Here is a 16,703-nt window from a genome sequence, read left to right as displayed (position 1 = left end):
TTGAGAGGGAGAATGGAATGGAAGAGAGATCCTTTGGGAACATTCAGGAATCACCTATTCTGCCTGTGTGTATTGAATAAGTGCTACAACCATGAACCCATCTTTTCCTGTGCCATCTTAGTAAAGCCTGTCTTTGGTTCTGAATGAATTTAAAATCTCATTGTGCTAAGAGAAACCAAGTACAGCTTTTTAGAAAACTCTGAAACCACTCTTCAATGACTAAGGAGGGAGGCCTAACCTGGTTAACCACTTGCCTTTATTGCTCTGACCTTTGTGAAATTTGATTTTATCTACATGCTTTAATTAGTCCCTGAGGCATTAAACATCCCTTATATCAAATGTCAGTATAAGATTAAAAGCAGGAGCTGGAAAGGTGGCTCTGCAGATAAGAGAACAAACTGTTCTTGAAGAGGACCCTAGTTTGATTCCTAGTACCCACATCAGGCAGTTCACAGCTACCACTAACTCCAGCTCCTGGAGATCTGAAACACCCAGACGTCTTCATACATGGGCATGTACACATTAAATAAAGAAATAAAGAAATAAATAACAACAACAACAGTTTAAAGAAAAAAGTTTAAAGCCTTTGCCAACTAGTACAAAACCATTAAAACCTATATATATATCTTAAAACTTTTTTTTAAAATGAGCCAGGAGTAAAATAATAAATTTAAAAACAGATTATTGGTAAAAAGAGCTGTGTCTTCTTTGTGCTGTGATTTTACAGAAATGTTCAAAGTTACAAACTGAGAAGAGTTTGATGTAAGTGTCTAAATACTCAGGTAAATGCCTCTTGTCTTCTGGGACATTTTAGACAATAGTACCTGTCAAGCAGAACTTATTTACATTAATTCTCACAGAAAAGATTAGGATTTTAAAAGAAACTTTCATTATTGTTATAAATGTGTTTGTTTATAGTAAGCTTAAATTTTATAGTCAGAAAAGAACATTGAGAGGCTGGAGAGCTGGCTCAGCAGTTGAGAGCATTGGTGTAAGTCGTGAGGACCTGCATTAAGATCCTAGCCCCTGTACAACAAGCTGACCGCCCTGACACTTCTGTAATCCCAGCTCCAAGGAGTTGGAGAGAGATGGGAGACTCACTGGGGCTTGCTGACATCCAGCCTACCAGAGAAAACAAGCCCCAAGTTCAGGGAGAGACCGTGCCTCAACACTTCTGGTCTCCATAAGCACCTGTATTCTTACACATACCCACACACATATTTTAAATATTTTAAAATATTTTGTTATTAATATGTTATTTTATTTTGTTATTAATATGCTATTTAAAATATTTTAAATAACAATTAATAAAAACAAATCTTTGGGTTGGAGAGATAGCTCAGTGGTTAAGAGTACTTGCTGAGATGAGCTTGCAGAGGACCTGGATTTAATTCCCAGCCCCAAGTTCATAACCTCCTGTTACTCCAGCTCCAGGGAACCCAGTATCCTTTTCTGGCCTCCATAGGCTTCTGAACACATGTGCAAATATGTATATCACATACACATGCACACATGCACACACAAAATTAAAATATCAAATGTTTAAGAGCAACCTTATGAAGAATTCTTAGCCATATTTTCTTTTTTAAAGATTTATTTATTAATAAATTATTAATAATTATTATTAAATAATATTATTATTTATTAATCTTTTTAAAGATTTATGTAAATGAATACAGTGTGTTCATCTTCAGACAAGTTGAGACAAGTGTTGCTCTCTTACAAGTTCAGAAGAGAGACAAGTGTTGCTCTCTTCAGACACACCAGAAGAGGGCATCAGATCCCATTACAGATGATTGTGAGCTACCATGTGGGTGCTGGGAATTGAACTCAGGACCTCTGGAAGAGCAGTCAGTGCTCTTAACCGCTGAGTCATCTCTCCAGCCCTGCTATCTTTTCTTCTCGGCCAAAAATTCCAACTTAGTCATTTCCTCTTTGGTTTTCTAGTCTCTATGTCCTTATCACATTGTTAAAACTATGGAGTTTTTTGTTTCCAAGTTTAATTGTATTTAATTAATGTGTATGTGGGTATGTGCAAGGAAGTGTGAATACCTCTGGAGGCCTGGACTTGCAGGTGGTTGTGAGCTGCCCAGCATGGATGCCAGGGGAAAAAATACAGGTCATCTGGAAGAGCAGTCTGTGCTCCTAACCATTCAGACCAATCCAGCCCCTGAAATTTCTAATACTGTAACATTTTAGTTACAAAGCATCTTGACTCTTTTGTTTTGTACCAGCTTTAATTTATTCCTCCATTCAGTGGCTTATATTTCAGTATAAACTACCTTAAATGATTTCTGAAACAATATAAGATATTTATTGATGTATAATTATACTTGTGTCAGATTTCTTAATTATACTTGTGTCAGATTTCTCTAGTCATATTTACAACTGACTTATTTTTTATTGTTTGTATATTTGTTTCCTGTGTATGGGTGTTTTGTCTGTGCACTGGGAAGTTCAGCAGAAGACATCAGATCCCCCTGAAACTGTGAGCGTGCTGTGAGTGTTGGGAATTGAACCTGGGTCCTCTGCAAGAGCAACCTCTGAGCTCCAAACCCCTGAGTTCTAAACTCCTGAGCCACCGCTCCAGCCCTCCAGCCCCAACCCCAGACCTAACTTGTGAACACTGTAAGGTGGCACCTGGCTCTGCTCAGCTCTGAACTCTTTTCTGTTGTTGTTTTATTACCTTCTTCTAATTATAAGGACAACAGTATTGTTTTTCTATTCTAAAAGGTCTGCTTCTCAGCTCAGATAACTATCACAACATATGGTGAGAAGTTGAGACATGATGGATGAGTTGCTGTAGTGACTGAGGAGGAGGAGGAGGGTCTACTGCAGTCTGGTGTGACTAGTAGACGGTGAAGAGGAAGTAGTAAGGAAGGAGCCAAGGCCTAAAACCGGAAAGGGCAAGATCTAAGGGTACAACATTTTTACCATTACTAAAGCAAAGAATCTTGTAGACTTGGCAATAAATAGTAAGCTTAGTGGTCAGTGTTTTGACGTTCAGTTATTTGTAAGGTTTTATACACACACACACACACACACACACACACACACACATATTGGTAGAGCCAATAAGCAGTGACTATGTGGTAGCTTATGGCTACCCATAACTCCGTTTTCAGGATACCTCACACTCTGGCCTCTTCAGGCACCAGGCACTTGTATGCTTTATATACATAGAAAAATAAATCTAGCAAGGTAGGTGGTGGCGCACACCTTTAATCCCAGAACAGAGACAGAGGCAGGTGGATCTCTGTGAGTTCTAGGATTGCCAGGGCTACCCTGAGACACCCTGTCTGAAAAAAACAAACAAACAAAAAATGAAATAAGTGAATCCAAAAATAAGTTTAAAAAGAAAAAAGTTAGGACTGAGTGGAAAGCAGTCCATGGCAAAGCCAAGCCTGTCCATAAACCAAGATCCCACTGGTCACTGTGGGGCTTCACAGTCAGCGCGCCTTATGTAAAACTAACAAGAGTGGGGTGAGGTGGCACACCCCTAAGCCTGGCTCTGAGCTGTGGAAGCAGAGGCAGGAGGATCTCTGTAAGTTCAAGTCCAGCTTTGTCTGCATAGCAAATTCCAGACCAGTCATATTGAGACCCTGTCTTTAAAAAAGAATTGCTGCGTACCTGTTAACAGGGTGTTGTTTAGAGAAGCCATGCTTTTATTTATATTCATTAATGCCATTCTATATAAATGGCACTTTAAAATATTATTTAATAATGTTATTAGTTATGCATATGACCAGACCAGACCCCAAATAATCAAGGCAGAGTTCTATGAATTTTTAAAATCAGCTTTAGCACAATTATTGGGTAAATTACTCCTTATCTATTTTTCTATATGCTAAACTATTAATTCTCCAGCTGTGTTCCCCCAAGTACTTGCTGTTTGAGTCTGGCTCGTTATTTCTACTCCATCAATTCATCCTAAGGGGACATTTCACTTGGCCACATGCTCCTAGCTCATTTAGTCTAATGAAGACCTCCTGTGCTCTCTGTCTTCTCTCTCCTCCTTCTTCCTCTCCCCCTCCCTTCCTCCTCCTCCTCCTCTTCCTCTTCTTTCTCCTCTTCTTCCTTCCTCTTCTCTCTCTCTCTCCCTCCCTCCCTCCCTCCCTCCCTCCCTAGGAGCAGCCAGCTACCACTGTTCTTCCCCAGTAATTGGCTATAGCCACTTCCACTTTTATTTAACCAGTAGCTTTAAATTTGGGGGAAAGGTTTATGTAGCATCACTTGATGTATGTGAGGATCTCCTTGAGGTTGGGGGGGGCAACCAGATCTTGGAGGCCAATATTTAGCATTTGAATAGATAGCAGCTCCAGACCAACCCCAACAATTCTATTGTAATTTTGTAATTAATTACATTTATGTGGATATGATAGGAGGGCATGTGGGCATATAAGTCTGCTGTGGCACACAAAGAACAATTTGTGGCATTCAGTTCTCTCCTTTGACGAGGGTCCTGGGGATCAAACTGAGAGCATCAGGTTTTTCCGAAGATACCTTTATCACTGAGCCATCTTACCAGCTGTCTCATCACCTGTTTCTAACTACAGTGATGAGAGGAAAGACTCATGGGACTGGAGGTGTCTTCAGTGCTAGAGCATTCGCCCAGTACAGGCAAAGCCTAGGATTCCATCCCCATCAGAAAAGAAGGAAAGTGCAGGTTTAAATGGTGTGTTTATAGCATTTGTATCCTGTAAGAGACAGAGAGCAACATTCAGTAAATACTTGTTGATTAAGAAGTGGTTAGAGGGACTGGAGAGATGGCTCAGTGGTTAAGAACAACACTGCTCTTCCAAGGTCCTGCGTTCAATTCCCAGCAACCACATGGTGGCTCACAACCATCTGTAATGGGATCTTATGCCCTCTTCTGGTGTGTCTGAAGACAGTGACAGTGTCATCTACATAAAATAAATAAATCTTTTGAAGAAAAAAAAAAAGGTGGTTAGGACTGCATAGAGAAGTTTAAATCCCACATGTAAAGTACTAACTTTGTAAGTATGCATAAGAATAAAATTGAACTCATTTTGGCACTCAAAACAAAGTTTGTAACATGGAAATTAAAAAATAGTTTCCCATTATACAATTGTAACGAGAAGATGTTTTAAGACTACATTTGTTTTGCTTTTGGTGGGTTGTTGTGTTTTGGTTTTGAGACAGGGTCTTACTATGGAACCTCTGCTACCTGGGCTTGCTTTGTAGACCAGGTTAGTCATGAACTACAGCATGTAGAAGCTGGAGGATAACTTCCACTGTGTAGTGTCTGGGGACCCAGCTCAGTTCATCAGGTTTGGGAGCAAAACAAGTACCTTTACTGGCTGGGCCATCTTGCAAGCTTTTTATGTCCAAATCTTGGTAATGCGATTTAACATTATAGTCTGAGAACTCAAAAGACATTTAACCTAGTATCTTCATAATTTGGATGTGATGATGTGGCTGTATGAAATTTTAAAGAAAATAGCAAATAGGATAGCAGGGTGGCTTAGTATTAGAGCACCTGCTTAAACATGTATGAGAGATGAGACGCTGGGTTTGATCCCCAGCAAAAAGGAAATTTTGAAGAAAGTAGAGGCACTGGATAGGTATATAATATGTTACAGAAAGATATGAAGACTAGCTAACTACAGAAGTAGCTTTATAAAGCTATGTATGGATACATTGTCATATAAGATTGGAAAGGCTAAAGCTTGAAGGGTCTGCTTACGAGTAATTCTTAATTATGTATCTCTGTCTCTAGTTATTGTGATCAACTGAAAGTCTCAGAGAGTACACATGTGCTTCAGCCCTTCCTCCCCAGCATCCTTGATGGCCTCATTCACCTGGCAGCCCAGTTCAGCTCAGAGGTCCTCAACCTGGTGATGGAGACCCTGTGCATCGTTTGTACTGTGGACCCAGAATTCACAGCAAGCGTGGAAAACAAAATCTGCCCCTTCACCATCGCCATTTTCCTAAAGTACAGTAATGGTATGCCATCTGGAAAGAAGTATTGATGAGAAGCACTCAAAGAAGTGGTAACTGGTGGGTTAGGAACTACCCTAGTTAACAAAGGAAACGGTTCTCCTATAGACTTGGCAGCATTACAAAGTTGAATGCCAGTTCCTGTGATTTTATTCATTTAAGGACTAGGAAAGATAGTACATAAAAGACTAATGCAAAAACGACCTCATTTAAAGCTCTTCCGATGGAGTAGGAAAGTAAGTAACTTCCTAAGAACAGATTGGAAAAGGAGATGCTGAGACTCGGGGTATGGCTCAGTGATAGAGCCCTTGCCTAGCGTGTATGAGGCCCTGGGTTTGATCCCCAATACTGGGGAAGAAAATACTGAAGACAGAAGCATGCCAAGAACCTTGTTCACATGAGGCAAGTGCTTTGCTGCCGAGCGGCATCCCCAGCCCTTGAGTTTAGAGCCTTTGTGTAGCCCAGCCTGTCCTTGACCCTGCCATCCCTGCTCCTCCCGATCCTTCCAAGTGCTGGGTTGTAGTCACGGGCTTTCAAACCCAGCACAGATTCTTTATAATATTAAAAGTAAGCAAAAAGACAGATTTTCCCAGAATGTACATAAAAAATGTACAAAGTTTTAGTTTTAGTTTTAAAAGAGGATATGCATGTAGCTATGTATACTGGGAAGAAAAAATGCCAGAAGAAAATGATTGAAAATATCAAAGGTATTATCTCTAGGTGGAACAATTACAGACTTTTCTTTCCTTTAATACTTTTAAGCATTTTAAGTTTTTATAGTAAACATATTTATGCTGAATACCAGAAAAAAATGTTAAGGATATTTGTTTTAAAAATTGAAGCTAACAGCCGGGCAGTGGTGGCGCACGCCTTTAATCCCAGCACTTGGGAGGCAGAGGCAGGTGGATTTCTGAGTTCAAGGCCAGCCCGGTCTACAGAGTGAGTTCCAGGACAGCCAGGGCTACACAGAGAAACCCTGTCTCAAAAAAACCAAAAAAAAAAAAAAAAATTGAAGCTAAAAGACATAGAGGAATGGTAGTTACTAATATGATATCATACTAAACATGTTATTTCATTTGTTTGGGGTTTGGTTTTTTGGGGGTTTATTTTTTGACAAACATGTTCTGAAGAGCGTGCCTGCTGCTCCCTCATTCTTCTCAGGCTTCATTAATTATCCGAAATGGAAATGGCTGTTTATAGTTTTATTTACCCATTCCGTTAATGTAGAGCTAAAGTGTTCTTTTTTTTTTATATTACAAACAGTGCTATAATTACTTATAGCATATACCTTAGTGTGCACTGCGTGTATCTTTTCATACTACATGGCAAAAGTACTTTTATTAAGTGGGTAAGGGAGATTAACATGAAGTTCCATCTCTCAGCCTCAGCTAGGTATACATACCTATGATCCTAGCCCTTGGAGCTAAGGCTGGAGGATTACAGATTCAAGGCTATGTAGTGAGACCTTTTCTTAAAACAGACACCAGAAAGAAGCTCCATCTCTTTATAAAGCTCTGCTTTCTGAGGGCTGGGCCTTTTGCTACAGGTAGGGCCCTGGGAGTCTCTCCAGTCCGACATGACTACTCCCTAAGAACTATGTGTGACTTCTCCTTGAAAAGGTGTGAGAAGGGCAGGAGAAGGGCGAGCATTGGCTGCTCTTCCAGAGGACCCAGTTACCTACATGGTAGCCCACACTCTTCTGAAACTCCAGTTCTAAAGGACACCCCACTCTGGTCTCCTTGGGCACTACACACGTGGGTACACAGACATGTATGCAGGTAGATTACCCACATACAAAATAAAAATAAATAAATCTATTTTTTTTTCAATATATGAGTCTGGGGACAATGGTGAATGGTGTTTTTGCTTGTTTGTTTTTTGTTTTGTTTTTTAAGATTTATTTTATTTATATGAGTACAGTAGGTGTCTTCAAACATACCAGAAGAGGGCATCAGATTCCATTACAGATGGTTGTGAACCACCATGTGGTTGCTGGGAATTGAACTCAGGACCTCTGGAAGAGCAGCCAGTGCTCTTAACCACTGAGCCATCTCTCCAGCCCAGGACAACAGTGTTTTAAATTTTATATCTTTTTATTCTTTTTGTTTGTTTTGAAACAGGGTCTCTTTATGTAGCCCTGGCTGTCCTAAAATTCACTCTGTAGACCAGGATGGCTTCAAACTCATATAGATCCTCTGCCTCTGCCTCACAAGTGCTAGAATTAAAGGCATGAGTCACACCCCAGCTTTTCTTCTTCTTCTTCTTCTTCTTCTTCTCCTTCTCCTTCTCCTTCTCCTTCTCCTTCTCCTTCTCCTTCTCCTTCTCCTTCTCCTTCTCCTTCTCCTTCTCCTTCTCCTTCTCTTCCTCCTCTTCTTCCTCCTCCTCTTCCTCTTCTTCCTTCTCTTCTTTCTCTTCCTCCTCCTCTTTCTCTTCCTCCTCTTCCTCTTCCTCCTCCTCTTCTTCCTCCTTCTCCTTCTTCAATTATACATTCTTTTTTCTTTTTAAAGATTTATTTATGTATGTATGAGTACACTGTCGCTATCTTCAGACACAGCAGAAGAGGGCATCAGATACCACTACAGACGGTTGTGAGCCACCATGTGGTTGCTGGGAATTGAACTCAGGACTTCTAGAAGAGCAGTCAGTGTTCTTAACTGCTGAGCCATCTCTCCAGCCCTTTCTTATGTTCTTAAAGTATCAGGAGGGTTTGTTTGCTTTTTGGTTTGGAGGCTTTTATCATTGGTTTTATTATCATTCCAGGTTTCAAGAAAACAAAGACCTTAAAATTTGCCCCAGAAGAAAAGCCTACTTTAACTTTAGGAGTAGCTTTTAAAAAATGGCTTTTAAAAAGTCCATGACCCAAAGAAAACATCTATTGTATGTTTTGAAGACTTAGCATCCCCTTGCTCTTCGGGGGATTCTTGTGGCTGGCTGTTCTACTTCCCATTTCCCAGCTGTGTGAGATTTAATCTATGCAGAAGTGTTTGACTCCTGTTAGATTTAGAGCAAGAAACAAGCATCATTAGACCAGAAGAAGACAGGGCTCCATGTTGCCTTATCCACCTCAGATCCTGTTGTCGCCTCGCTGGCTCAGGACATCTTCAAGGAACTGTCCCAGATTGAAGCCTGTCAAGGTCCAATGCAGATGAGGCTGATTCCCACTCTGGTCAGCATAATGCAGGCCCCGGCGGACAAGATCCCTGCAGGGCTCTGTGCGGTAAGTTAAGGGCTATGAGTGAGTGAGAGAAGGAAAGAACAGGTACTGCCCACAGATCCCACCTGTGGACAGGACAACAGTCAGAGCTTGGAGATTAGTATACTGAGCTACTCTGTCCATGAGGACAGTGATTGACTGCCTAACATTTTTTTTTAAGGGGTGGGGGGGATTGGCAGCATACCCCTTTAATCCTAGCACTTGGGAGGCAGAAGCAGGTAGCTCTCTAAGTTTGAGGCTAGCCTGGTCTATAGAGTGAGTTCCATGACAGCCAGGACTACACAGAGAAACCATTGGAAAGAAGCGGGAAGTTTTGGCCTGGGTAGTAAGAGTGAATGTGTATGTGTTGTGAGGTATAGTCTTACTATATAGACTAGCTATATAGGCTGACCTTGGACTCACAGAAACCTGTCTGCCTCTGTCTCCCCAACGCTGGAATTATAGGCATGTGCCACCATGCCTGCTGGCATTTTCCCCCACTACTACCAATCTGTGTCTATGTATACATGTTGGGAACAGGAGGACAACCTCTGGTGTCATCCTCAGCAACACAGTCTATCTCCTTTAAAACAAGACCTCTCATTGATTTGAGTCTTGCCAAGTAAGGTATGCTGACCAGCCAGTAAGCCCCAGGAAACTTCCTTTCTCTGCCTCCTCAGCACCAGGATTATAAACGCACATACCATCCTGCCTGTCAATTATAAACACACCCACCCCCACGGCTAATGAAATTATAGCACTCTAGTGGAGCTGAGAGCTCCATGTACCTGACAAGCATCTTGTTTGGATACCTCCCTCCCCAGAAGTAATTCTGACTTTTCTTTCTTTTTTCAGACAGCCATTGATATCTTGACTACAGTAGTTCGAAATACAAAGCCTCCCCTTTCCCAGCTCCTCATCTGTCAAGCTTTCCCTGCTGTGGCACAGTGCACCCTTCACACAGATGATAATGCCACCATGCAGGTATCTGAGACTTGAAGACTGGAAAGAGTTTCCCCACCATAGCCATATAGTAGGATAGGGAATCTGACGTGATAAGTCTGTCAACTCCAAATTTACCCAGAGAGACCCAGTGGGGTTGTGCTTTAAAGTCTGTTAACCATCTTAGAAAGTGTGAATACTAGACATCTGACTATCTGTATTTCTTATTGATGCTCTAGAGGAGCCTATAGATGGCCTCTGTAAAGGTCTAGATTTGAGACCTTCTAAATATTTTGTTGATAGAGTCAACAGACCTGGAGAAGTGAAGGGTGTTGGGTAGTCTCAGGTCTTTATTACTGGGGCTGTTTGTAAAGGCTGTAGGAAAATGATAGTAGATCCTGGTCACAGTAGAGATCCCTAGGCAGACAGTGATTTGTGTGAGGTCCATCTCCATCCCATGAAGACCTTTAATATTCCTAATTATGGCTGCATCTAAGAGGGTTTTTCAATACCAAAGGTAAATCTTTACTGGTAGACCTCAGTGTTCTTGGTCATTGGTCATTATAATGAGAAGTAGGCAGTTTTGAGATAGATAATTGGGTAAAAGAGGGATATGTTAGTGCCTGTCTTTATCTATAAACAATAAATTCCTGTCTGGTGTTAGGAGCCACATGAACCCTATAGTCTTGTTGCTCCCATGAGGTATAGACTTCTGTCGGTAACACTTGGAGGATCTCCTTGCATCTGTTCTCCAATGGCTAATCTTGCTTGTCATTTCTGACCCTGTAGAATGGTGGTGAATGCTTGCGGGCCTATGTGTCAGTGACACTGGAACAGGTAGCCCAGTGGCATGACGAGCAAGGCCACAATGGACTATGGTACGTGATGCAAGTAGTGAGCCAGCTCCTTGACCCACGAACCTCAGAGTTCACTGCAGCCTTTGTGGGCCGCCTGGTCTCCACCCTCATCTCCAAGGCAGGGCGGGAGCTCGGGGAGAATCTGGATCAGATTCTTCGTGCCATCCTCAGTAAGATGCAGCAGGCAGAGACACTTAGTGTCATGCAGGTAAGGACAGTGGAGTACTAGGATTTTGCTGCATGGGAATCAAATGAGTGTGTGGGTCCTGAGTTGTTTTATTCTCTCACTATCCTTGTAGAACAACTAAGTAAAATTGGGTCTGTTCTGGTGCAAGAGACATGAACATGGAAAGCTCCATATTCTAACCTATGAGTGGACTCTGCTGTATATAGACAGATTTATTTTACATGTATGAATGTTTTGGTGCAAGAGACATGAACATGGAAAGCTCCATATTCTAACCTATGAGTGGACTCTGCTGTATATAGACAGATTTATTTTACATGTATGAATGTTTTGCTTGCATGCATATATATGCACCACATACATGGAGTCTAGTCTCTTAGAGCTATAGTTAGAAATGGTTGGGAGCCACTGATGTGGATACGAGGAACTTTGCCCAGCTCCTCAGCAAGAACAACAGTACCCTTAACCACTGAGCTATTTCTCCAGCCCAGACTCTGTTTCTAGTTTGGTTTTGGTTTTGGTTTTATTTGAGGAAGTCTCAGTGTATAGCTCTGGCTAGCCTGGAATTCTCTATATAGACCAGGCTAGCCTCAAACTCAGTGATCTGCCTGCCTCTACTTCCTAAGTATTGAGATTAAAGGTATGTGCCACCATGCCCAGCCTCAGAGTCTGTTTCTTGACTGACTGGCCCATTCCCTCTTCTATGTCTATGAAATCTGTTTTGGGGCTGGAGAGATGGCTCAGAGGTTAAGAGCACTGACAGCTCTTCCAGAAGTCCTGAGTTCATTTCCCAGCAACCACATGGTGACTCACAAGCATCTGTAATGGAATCTGATGCCCTCTTCTGGAGTGTCTGAAGACAGCAATAGTGTACTCATGTATATAAAATAAATTTTTAAGAGAGAAAGATGGGGTGTCTGCGTGGAGAGAGGGGGGGGAGGGAAGGGGAGGGGAGGGGAGGGGAGAGGAGAGGAGAGGAGAGGAGAGGAGAAAGAAGAGAAGAGATCTTTTCCTGAAAAGGGTACCTTTTGTTCTCTTCTAGTCACTCATCATGGTGTTTGCTCATCTGGTGCACACTCAGCTGGAACCTCTGTTGGAGTTCCTATGTAGCCTCCCAGGACCAACTGGGAAGCCTGCCCTAGAGTTTGTGATGGCTGAGTGGACAAGTCGGCAGCACCTGTTCTATGGACAGTATGAAGGCAAAGTTAGGTGAGGCCCCATATATTTTCTCAGAGCTTTCTACTTCTACTCACATTTAAATCTTTCATCCCTGATTTACACCACTGATTTTTGTTTAACATACCTAGCTGTCCCCGTAGTCTCTGTTCTTTCTTGATAACCATATGATTTAATATCTCCATGTTGAAATTCCCAATAAGACAATCAGTAGAGTACAAGGTGTATTTCTGATTTCTGCTAAGAACCTCCTCTTGAACAGACTTTGCCTGGTTAAGTACAGATAGTGTCTTACCCTTCTTTATAAACCCAAGCTTAAGCCTGGTATTGGTAGCGTTCACCTTTAATCTCAGCACTCAGGAGGCAGAGGCAGGTGGATCTCCGTGAGTTCAGGGCCAATCTGGTCTACAGAGCTTGTTCCAAAGCAGCCAGGGCTACACAAAGAAACCCTTCTTGAAAAACAGATGGATGATAGATGGATGGATGGATAGTAGATAGATAGATAGATAGATAGATAGATAGATAGATAACCTTTGCTTTGCATCTCCATAGCCTAGACTTCTGTCTTTTATTCTTCTGGTGCTAGGAACCAAACCCAGGGCCTTGAGTTTGGTAGGCAAGCCTTCTACCCCTGGGCTAAATCCCCAACTTCTCTAGCCTAGGCTTATTCTACTAGGTCTCATCACCCAAATACACTGACCAGTGTGGATAATCATCATGCAGCTTGCTCACCCTAACTTTGTTCAAGATGAGCAGATATCAGTAACCACCTCATGTATACTAAGTCCCTTTCTTAGCTGGACTCTGCTACCTCTTCTAGTTAGTAGAAAAAGAAGTTACTCCATCAAAGAGAGGGTCTTCATTTCTGAGGGTGAGTTAATCTACTTGCCAAAAGCTCTAGATGGGAGCTGACTGGCATTTTCTGGCTCTTGCCAGCTCTGTGGCACTATGTAAACTGCTTCAGCATGGCATCAATGCAGATGACAAGCGGCTACAAGATATTCGTGTGAAGGGAGAAGAGATCTACAGCATGGACGAGGGCATCCGCACCCGCTCTAAGTCAGCCAAAAGTGAGTCATGCTTCCAGTCTCTAGGGGCTGCAGATACCTGGGATGGGGGAAGGGCGACGCTATGCTCTGTGGTTTTATTGCGGGCTTCATAAAGAAGAATCAGAAAACTAAGCAAACAATAAATCAGAATGTGTGGCTCCTTCTTGTTGAAAATCGACAAAAATAATCTTGGGACAATACTCCCCAGCTTCCAGATTCATTCTGGGGCCCTGACAGACGCTCGGCATGTCTTGGTTCTCAATGACCTTTGGCCTGTGGCTCCATGGACTGTCTGTGGGATTGCTGCCCACGATTGCTGTATCAGAAGTTAAGTTCTGGCATCCTGTGCTGGCTTCACAGCTTTGTTCTAGTAGGAGCTGATCTCTAGTCCCAGAACTCTCTTACTTCTCCTTATTTCTGTACCCAGCAGAGTTAAATTTAAATCAGTCTTTGCTGGATATAGTCAGGGTGGCGGAAAGCACTTTAGGGATGTGAACTCTGCTATAGAGCTGTTCAGAAGGGTGGAGTGCTGCCGCATGGAGCTCACTGACAGTCTAACTTGAGGCCTTTTGCTTCCTTCCTAGACCCAGAGCGCTGGACAAACATTCCTTTGTTGGTCAAGATCCTAAAGCTGATTATCAATGAGCTTTCCAACGTCATGGAGGCCAACGCTGCTCGCCAGGCTACTCCTGCTGAGTGGAACCAAGGTGCCCCAGATCCTTACTCCCAGGAGACTTTTAACTTGGAGAATCAAGTTCCATATTGTCAGATGTCAGTAGGTTTATTCGGGCACAGATTTAAAGTGTGTGGTGTGGAGTGTTGCTGAAAAGCTGTGCCCTGGCTGACACTATCAGGTCTACTCAAATCTCAAGGTTGAAGGAGAGGGCAGCTGGAAGCCAGCTGCCTTATTCCTTCATAAAAGCTTTGGTTTTTCCATTCAAATACCTGGGAGGGTTTTGGTGCTGTCACACTGGGGACTGGGGACCACATTGCAGAAGACCTCAGGGCCCATCTGTTCTGACCTAGTAAGATCTGGGGAGGGAAGATGCATGACTGTTTCAGCTGCTTTTCATCTTCAAATAGATGATTCCAATGATATGTGGGAGGACCAGGAGGAAGAGGAAGAGGAGGAGGAAGATGGTTTAGCTGGCCAGCTTTTATCTGACATTCTTGCTACAAGTAAATATGGTAAGCCATTTGAGAAAAGACAGAACACGGTAAATACCGTTTCTTTGCACACTTGGGCCAAGAATGGAGTATCTAAGTAAAAGGAGATGTGGGCTTATGTGGGATGCTCCTGGGGCTTTTGTCCCTTCTGCCTCAGCCATGCAGTAAATGCCACCTCAGGCCTGATGGTAGGCCTCCGTCCTGACTCGCCTGTGTTGGCTGTGTCTAACAGAGGAGGATTACTATGAAGACGATGAGGAAGACGACCCTGATGCCCTGAAGGATCCTCTCTATCAGATTGATCTGCAGGTGAGAAGATGTCTTACAAGTCACAAACTCTTTCAAAGCATGGAAGCAATATTATGGGTTCAAGTCCATTCATGGTTCATCATTAGAACTGCAAGAAAGTGGGAGTGGGTGGCTGTCTATTTGGGTGTTCAGGGCCCTGGGGCAGAGAAGGATGCTGGGATTTTTATCCCGTCATCTGTACCAGCAATAATCACTCAAAAGTGAGTCTACTTTGTGAACATTCTCTGGGTGGAATAGGAGATGGCTCCCTGTGGCATTGTCACTGAGTTGTATGTACATCAGATCCACAGATGTGAAAACCTACCCCTTAAGCTGGCATTTGTCTGAAAACCAGCATTCCTGTACCACTTGCTGGTGGTCCTTATCCTGCTGCATACTGCTAGTCTTGGGGATGTTTGCTGATGCCTCTCTCCTTCTTCCTGCAGGCGTATCTCACAGACTTTCTTTGCCAGTTTGCTCAGCAGCCCTGTTATATAATGTTTTCATGCCACCTTAACGACAACGAGAGGCGGGTCCTACAGACTATTGGCATCTAAAAAAGAAAATCTTCAGCTTGTTCTCCCTCTCCTGGCCCAGCCACAGACAGTTCTACAGCCCTCTCCGGCCTTGAGATGCACTTTTTCTCAACCTGGAGTGGCTTCTGGCCCTCGGCCTCAACAGTGACACTGACACTCAGCCCTTGCTTACCAGGGCTGGCATTTTAAAAGCTAAAGCAAAGAACATTTATCAAAGTCCTGTGAAGATACCCCAAACCTGGAACTGTCTTTCTCCCCAGCTCTGCCCCCCTTCATTCCTAGCATCCTCTGTTGGGCAGACCAGAAACATTGATACCTAGGATGTGGGTTCCTGATTATTTTGCCCCACCTCAGGAGCACAGGAAGTCACTACCATTAATATTCAGAAATATACCTGTTTGCTGTCATAGGACATCTGATGTGTTCAGATAGGAACCACTTAAAAGATCATTATGCTTCCTGCCCTCAGCCAGTGACGCTCTAGGTTTTCAGTAAGAACAAGCTGGAGCAGCCACATATTAAGCCATTTCCAGTAACCTCACCTTCATACTTTCCTCATGCAACACTAAGGGTCCTCTGTCAAAGGCTCCATCTTCCCATCTTTGCTTCATTGCATGACACAGCCCCTCCCCCAGGCTGTTCCTATATATACATGCACACAAAGCAAGCCAGGCAGATGGCAACTTGTCTTTTTTTTTTTTTTTTTTTTTTTTTAGAAAAAAATATCAGGAAAAAGATTTTTATTTCTAAATCTGCCTGACCTACCTATATTTAATATGCCTCTTCTGCACATAACCACAGAGTCTGATATTCAAAGGTGTCCCTATCCCTCAGGAATCCTCTAAAGTGAGTTGTAGCCCTCAAATTTGCAACATGTATTTTTCTAGGACAGTAAAGCAATCTTTACAAATGAATTTAGTCTGCATACTCTAAGGTGTCTCAACACCTCTACCTTCTGTTTCTTCCCTCTAGAAGCAAAGTAAAAACAGAAGAAAGCATAGCATATTTTGGCATCCCACTGTGATTTGGCAAGCAGCTCAGAAATCTTAGAGAACTGATATTTTTCATCCCGGTATGTTTAAGAAGTCAGTGCTACAGCATGTGGATGGCCCTAGGTTCAGTCCCCAGTACTACAAAAATAAGGGGCATCCTGCAGTGGGTTTCCCTTGTGTTACGAGTTGAGAGTGGATGAAGATTGAGGGCAGAGTAGTTGCCCAATTCCCTTCGATAGTGCCCGGGTCTGGTGCTCCTTTTTAATAGCCAGAGCTATTTCTTTGGAGCGATGCTCTAACAAAAAGGAAAGGGAATGTAGCAGTACCTTGGGCTCCTTTTTTTTTTTTTTTTTGG

The 16,703-nt window shown here is 42.7% G+C and overlaps 1 protein-coding gene across 2 annotated transcripts in view; it reads left to right on the top strand.

The window, feature by feature from the left end:
* Ipo9 (importin 9) overlaps positions 1–15,768 on the top strand; it is a 46,983-nt gene extending 31,215 nt beyond the window's left edge. For both annotated transcript variants that reach the window (XM_028764654.1, XM_028764655.1), the window contains exons 15-24: positions 5,741–5,967; positions 9,030–9,178; positions 10,010–10,138; positions 10,886–11,161; positions 12,183–12,349; positions 13,253–13,386; positions 13,950–14,072; positions 14,449–14,553; positions 14,765–14,841; positions 15,267–15,768. In XM_028764654.1, coding sequence (XP_028620487.1) covers positions 5,741–5,967; positions 9,030–9,178; positions 10,010–10,138; positions 10,886–11,161; positions 12,183–12,349; positions 13,253–13,386; positions 13,950–14,072; positions 14,449–14,553; positions 14,765–14,841; positions 15,267–15,377 — 1,498 coding nt within the window. In that variant the 3' untranslated portion in view covers positions 15,378–15,768. The remainder of the gene's footprint in view (positions 1–5,740; positions 5,968–9,029; positions 9,179–10,009; positions 10,139–10,885; positions 11,162–12,182; positions 12,350–13,252; positions 13,387–13,949; positions 14,073–14,448; positions 14,554–14,764; positions 14,842–15,266) is intronic.
* Positions 15,769–16,703: the final 935 nt, after the last annotated feature.

This window comes from Grammomys surdaster, unplaced genomic scaffold (genome assembly GCF_004785775.1).
Source record: "Grammomys surdaster isolate TR1022 unplaced genomic scaffold, NIH_TR_1.0 145, whole genome shotgun sequence".
Lineage (NCBI taxonomy): Eukaryota > Metazoa > Chordata > Mammalia > Rodentia > Muridae > Grammomys > Grammomys surdaster.
This window is presented reverse-complemented; position numbering and strand designations above follow the sequence as displayed.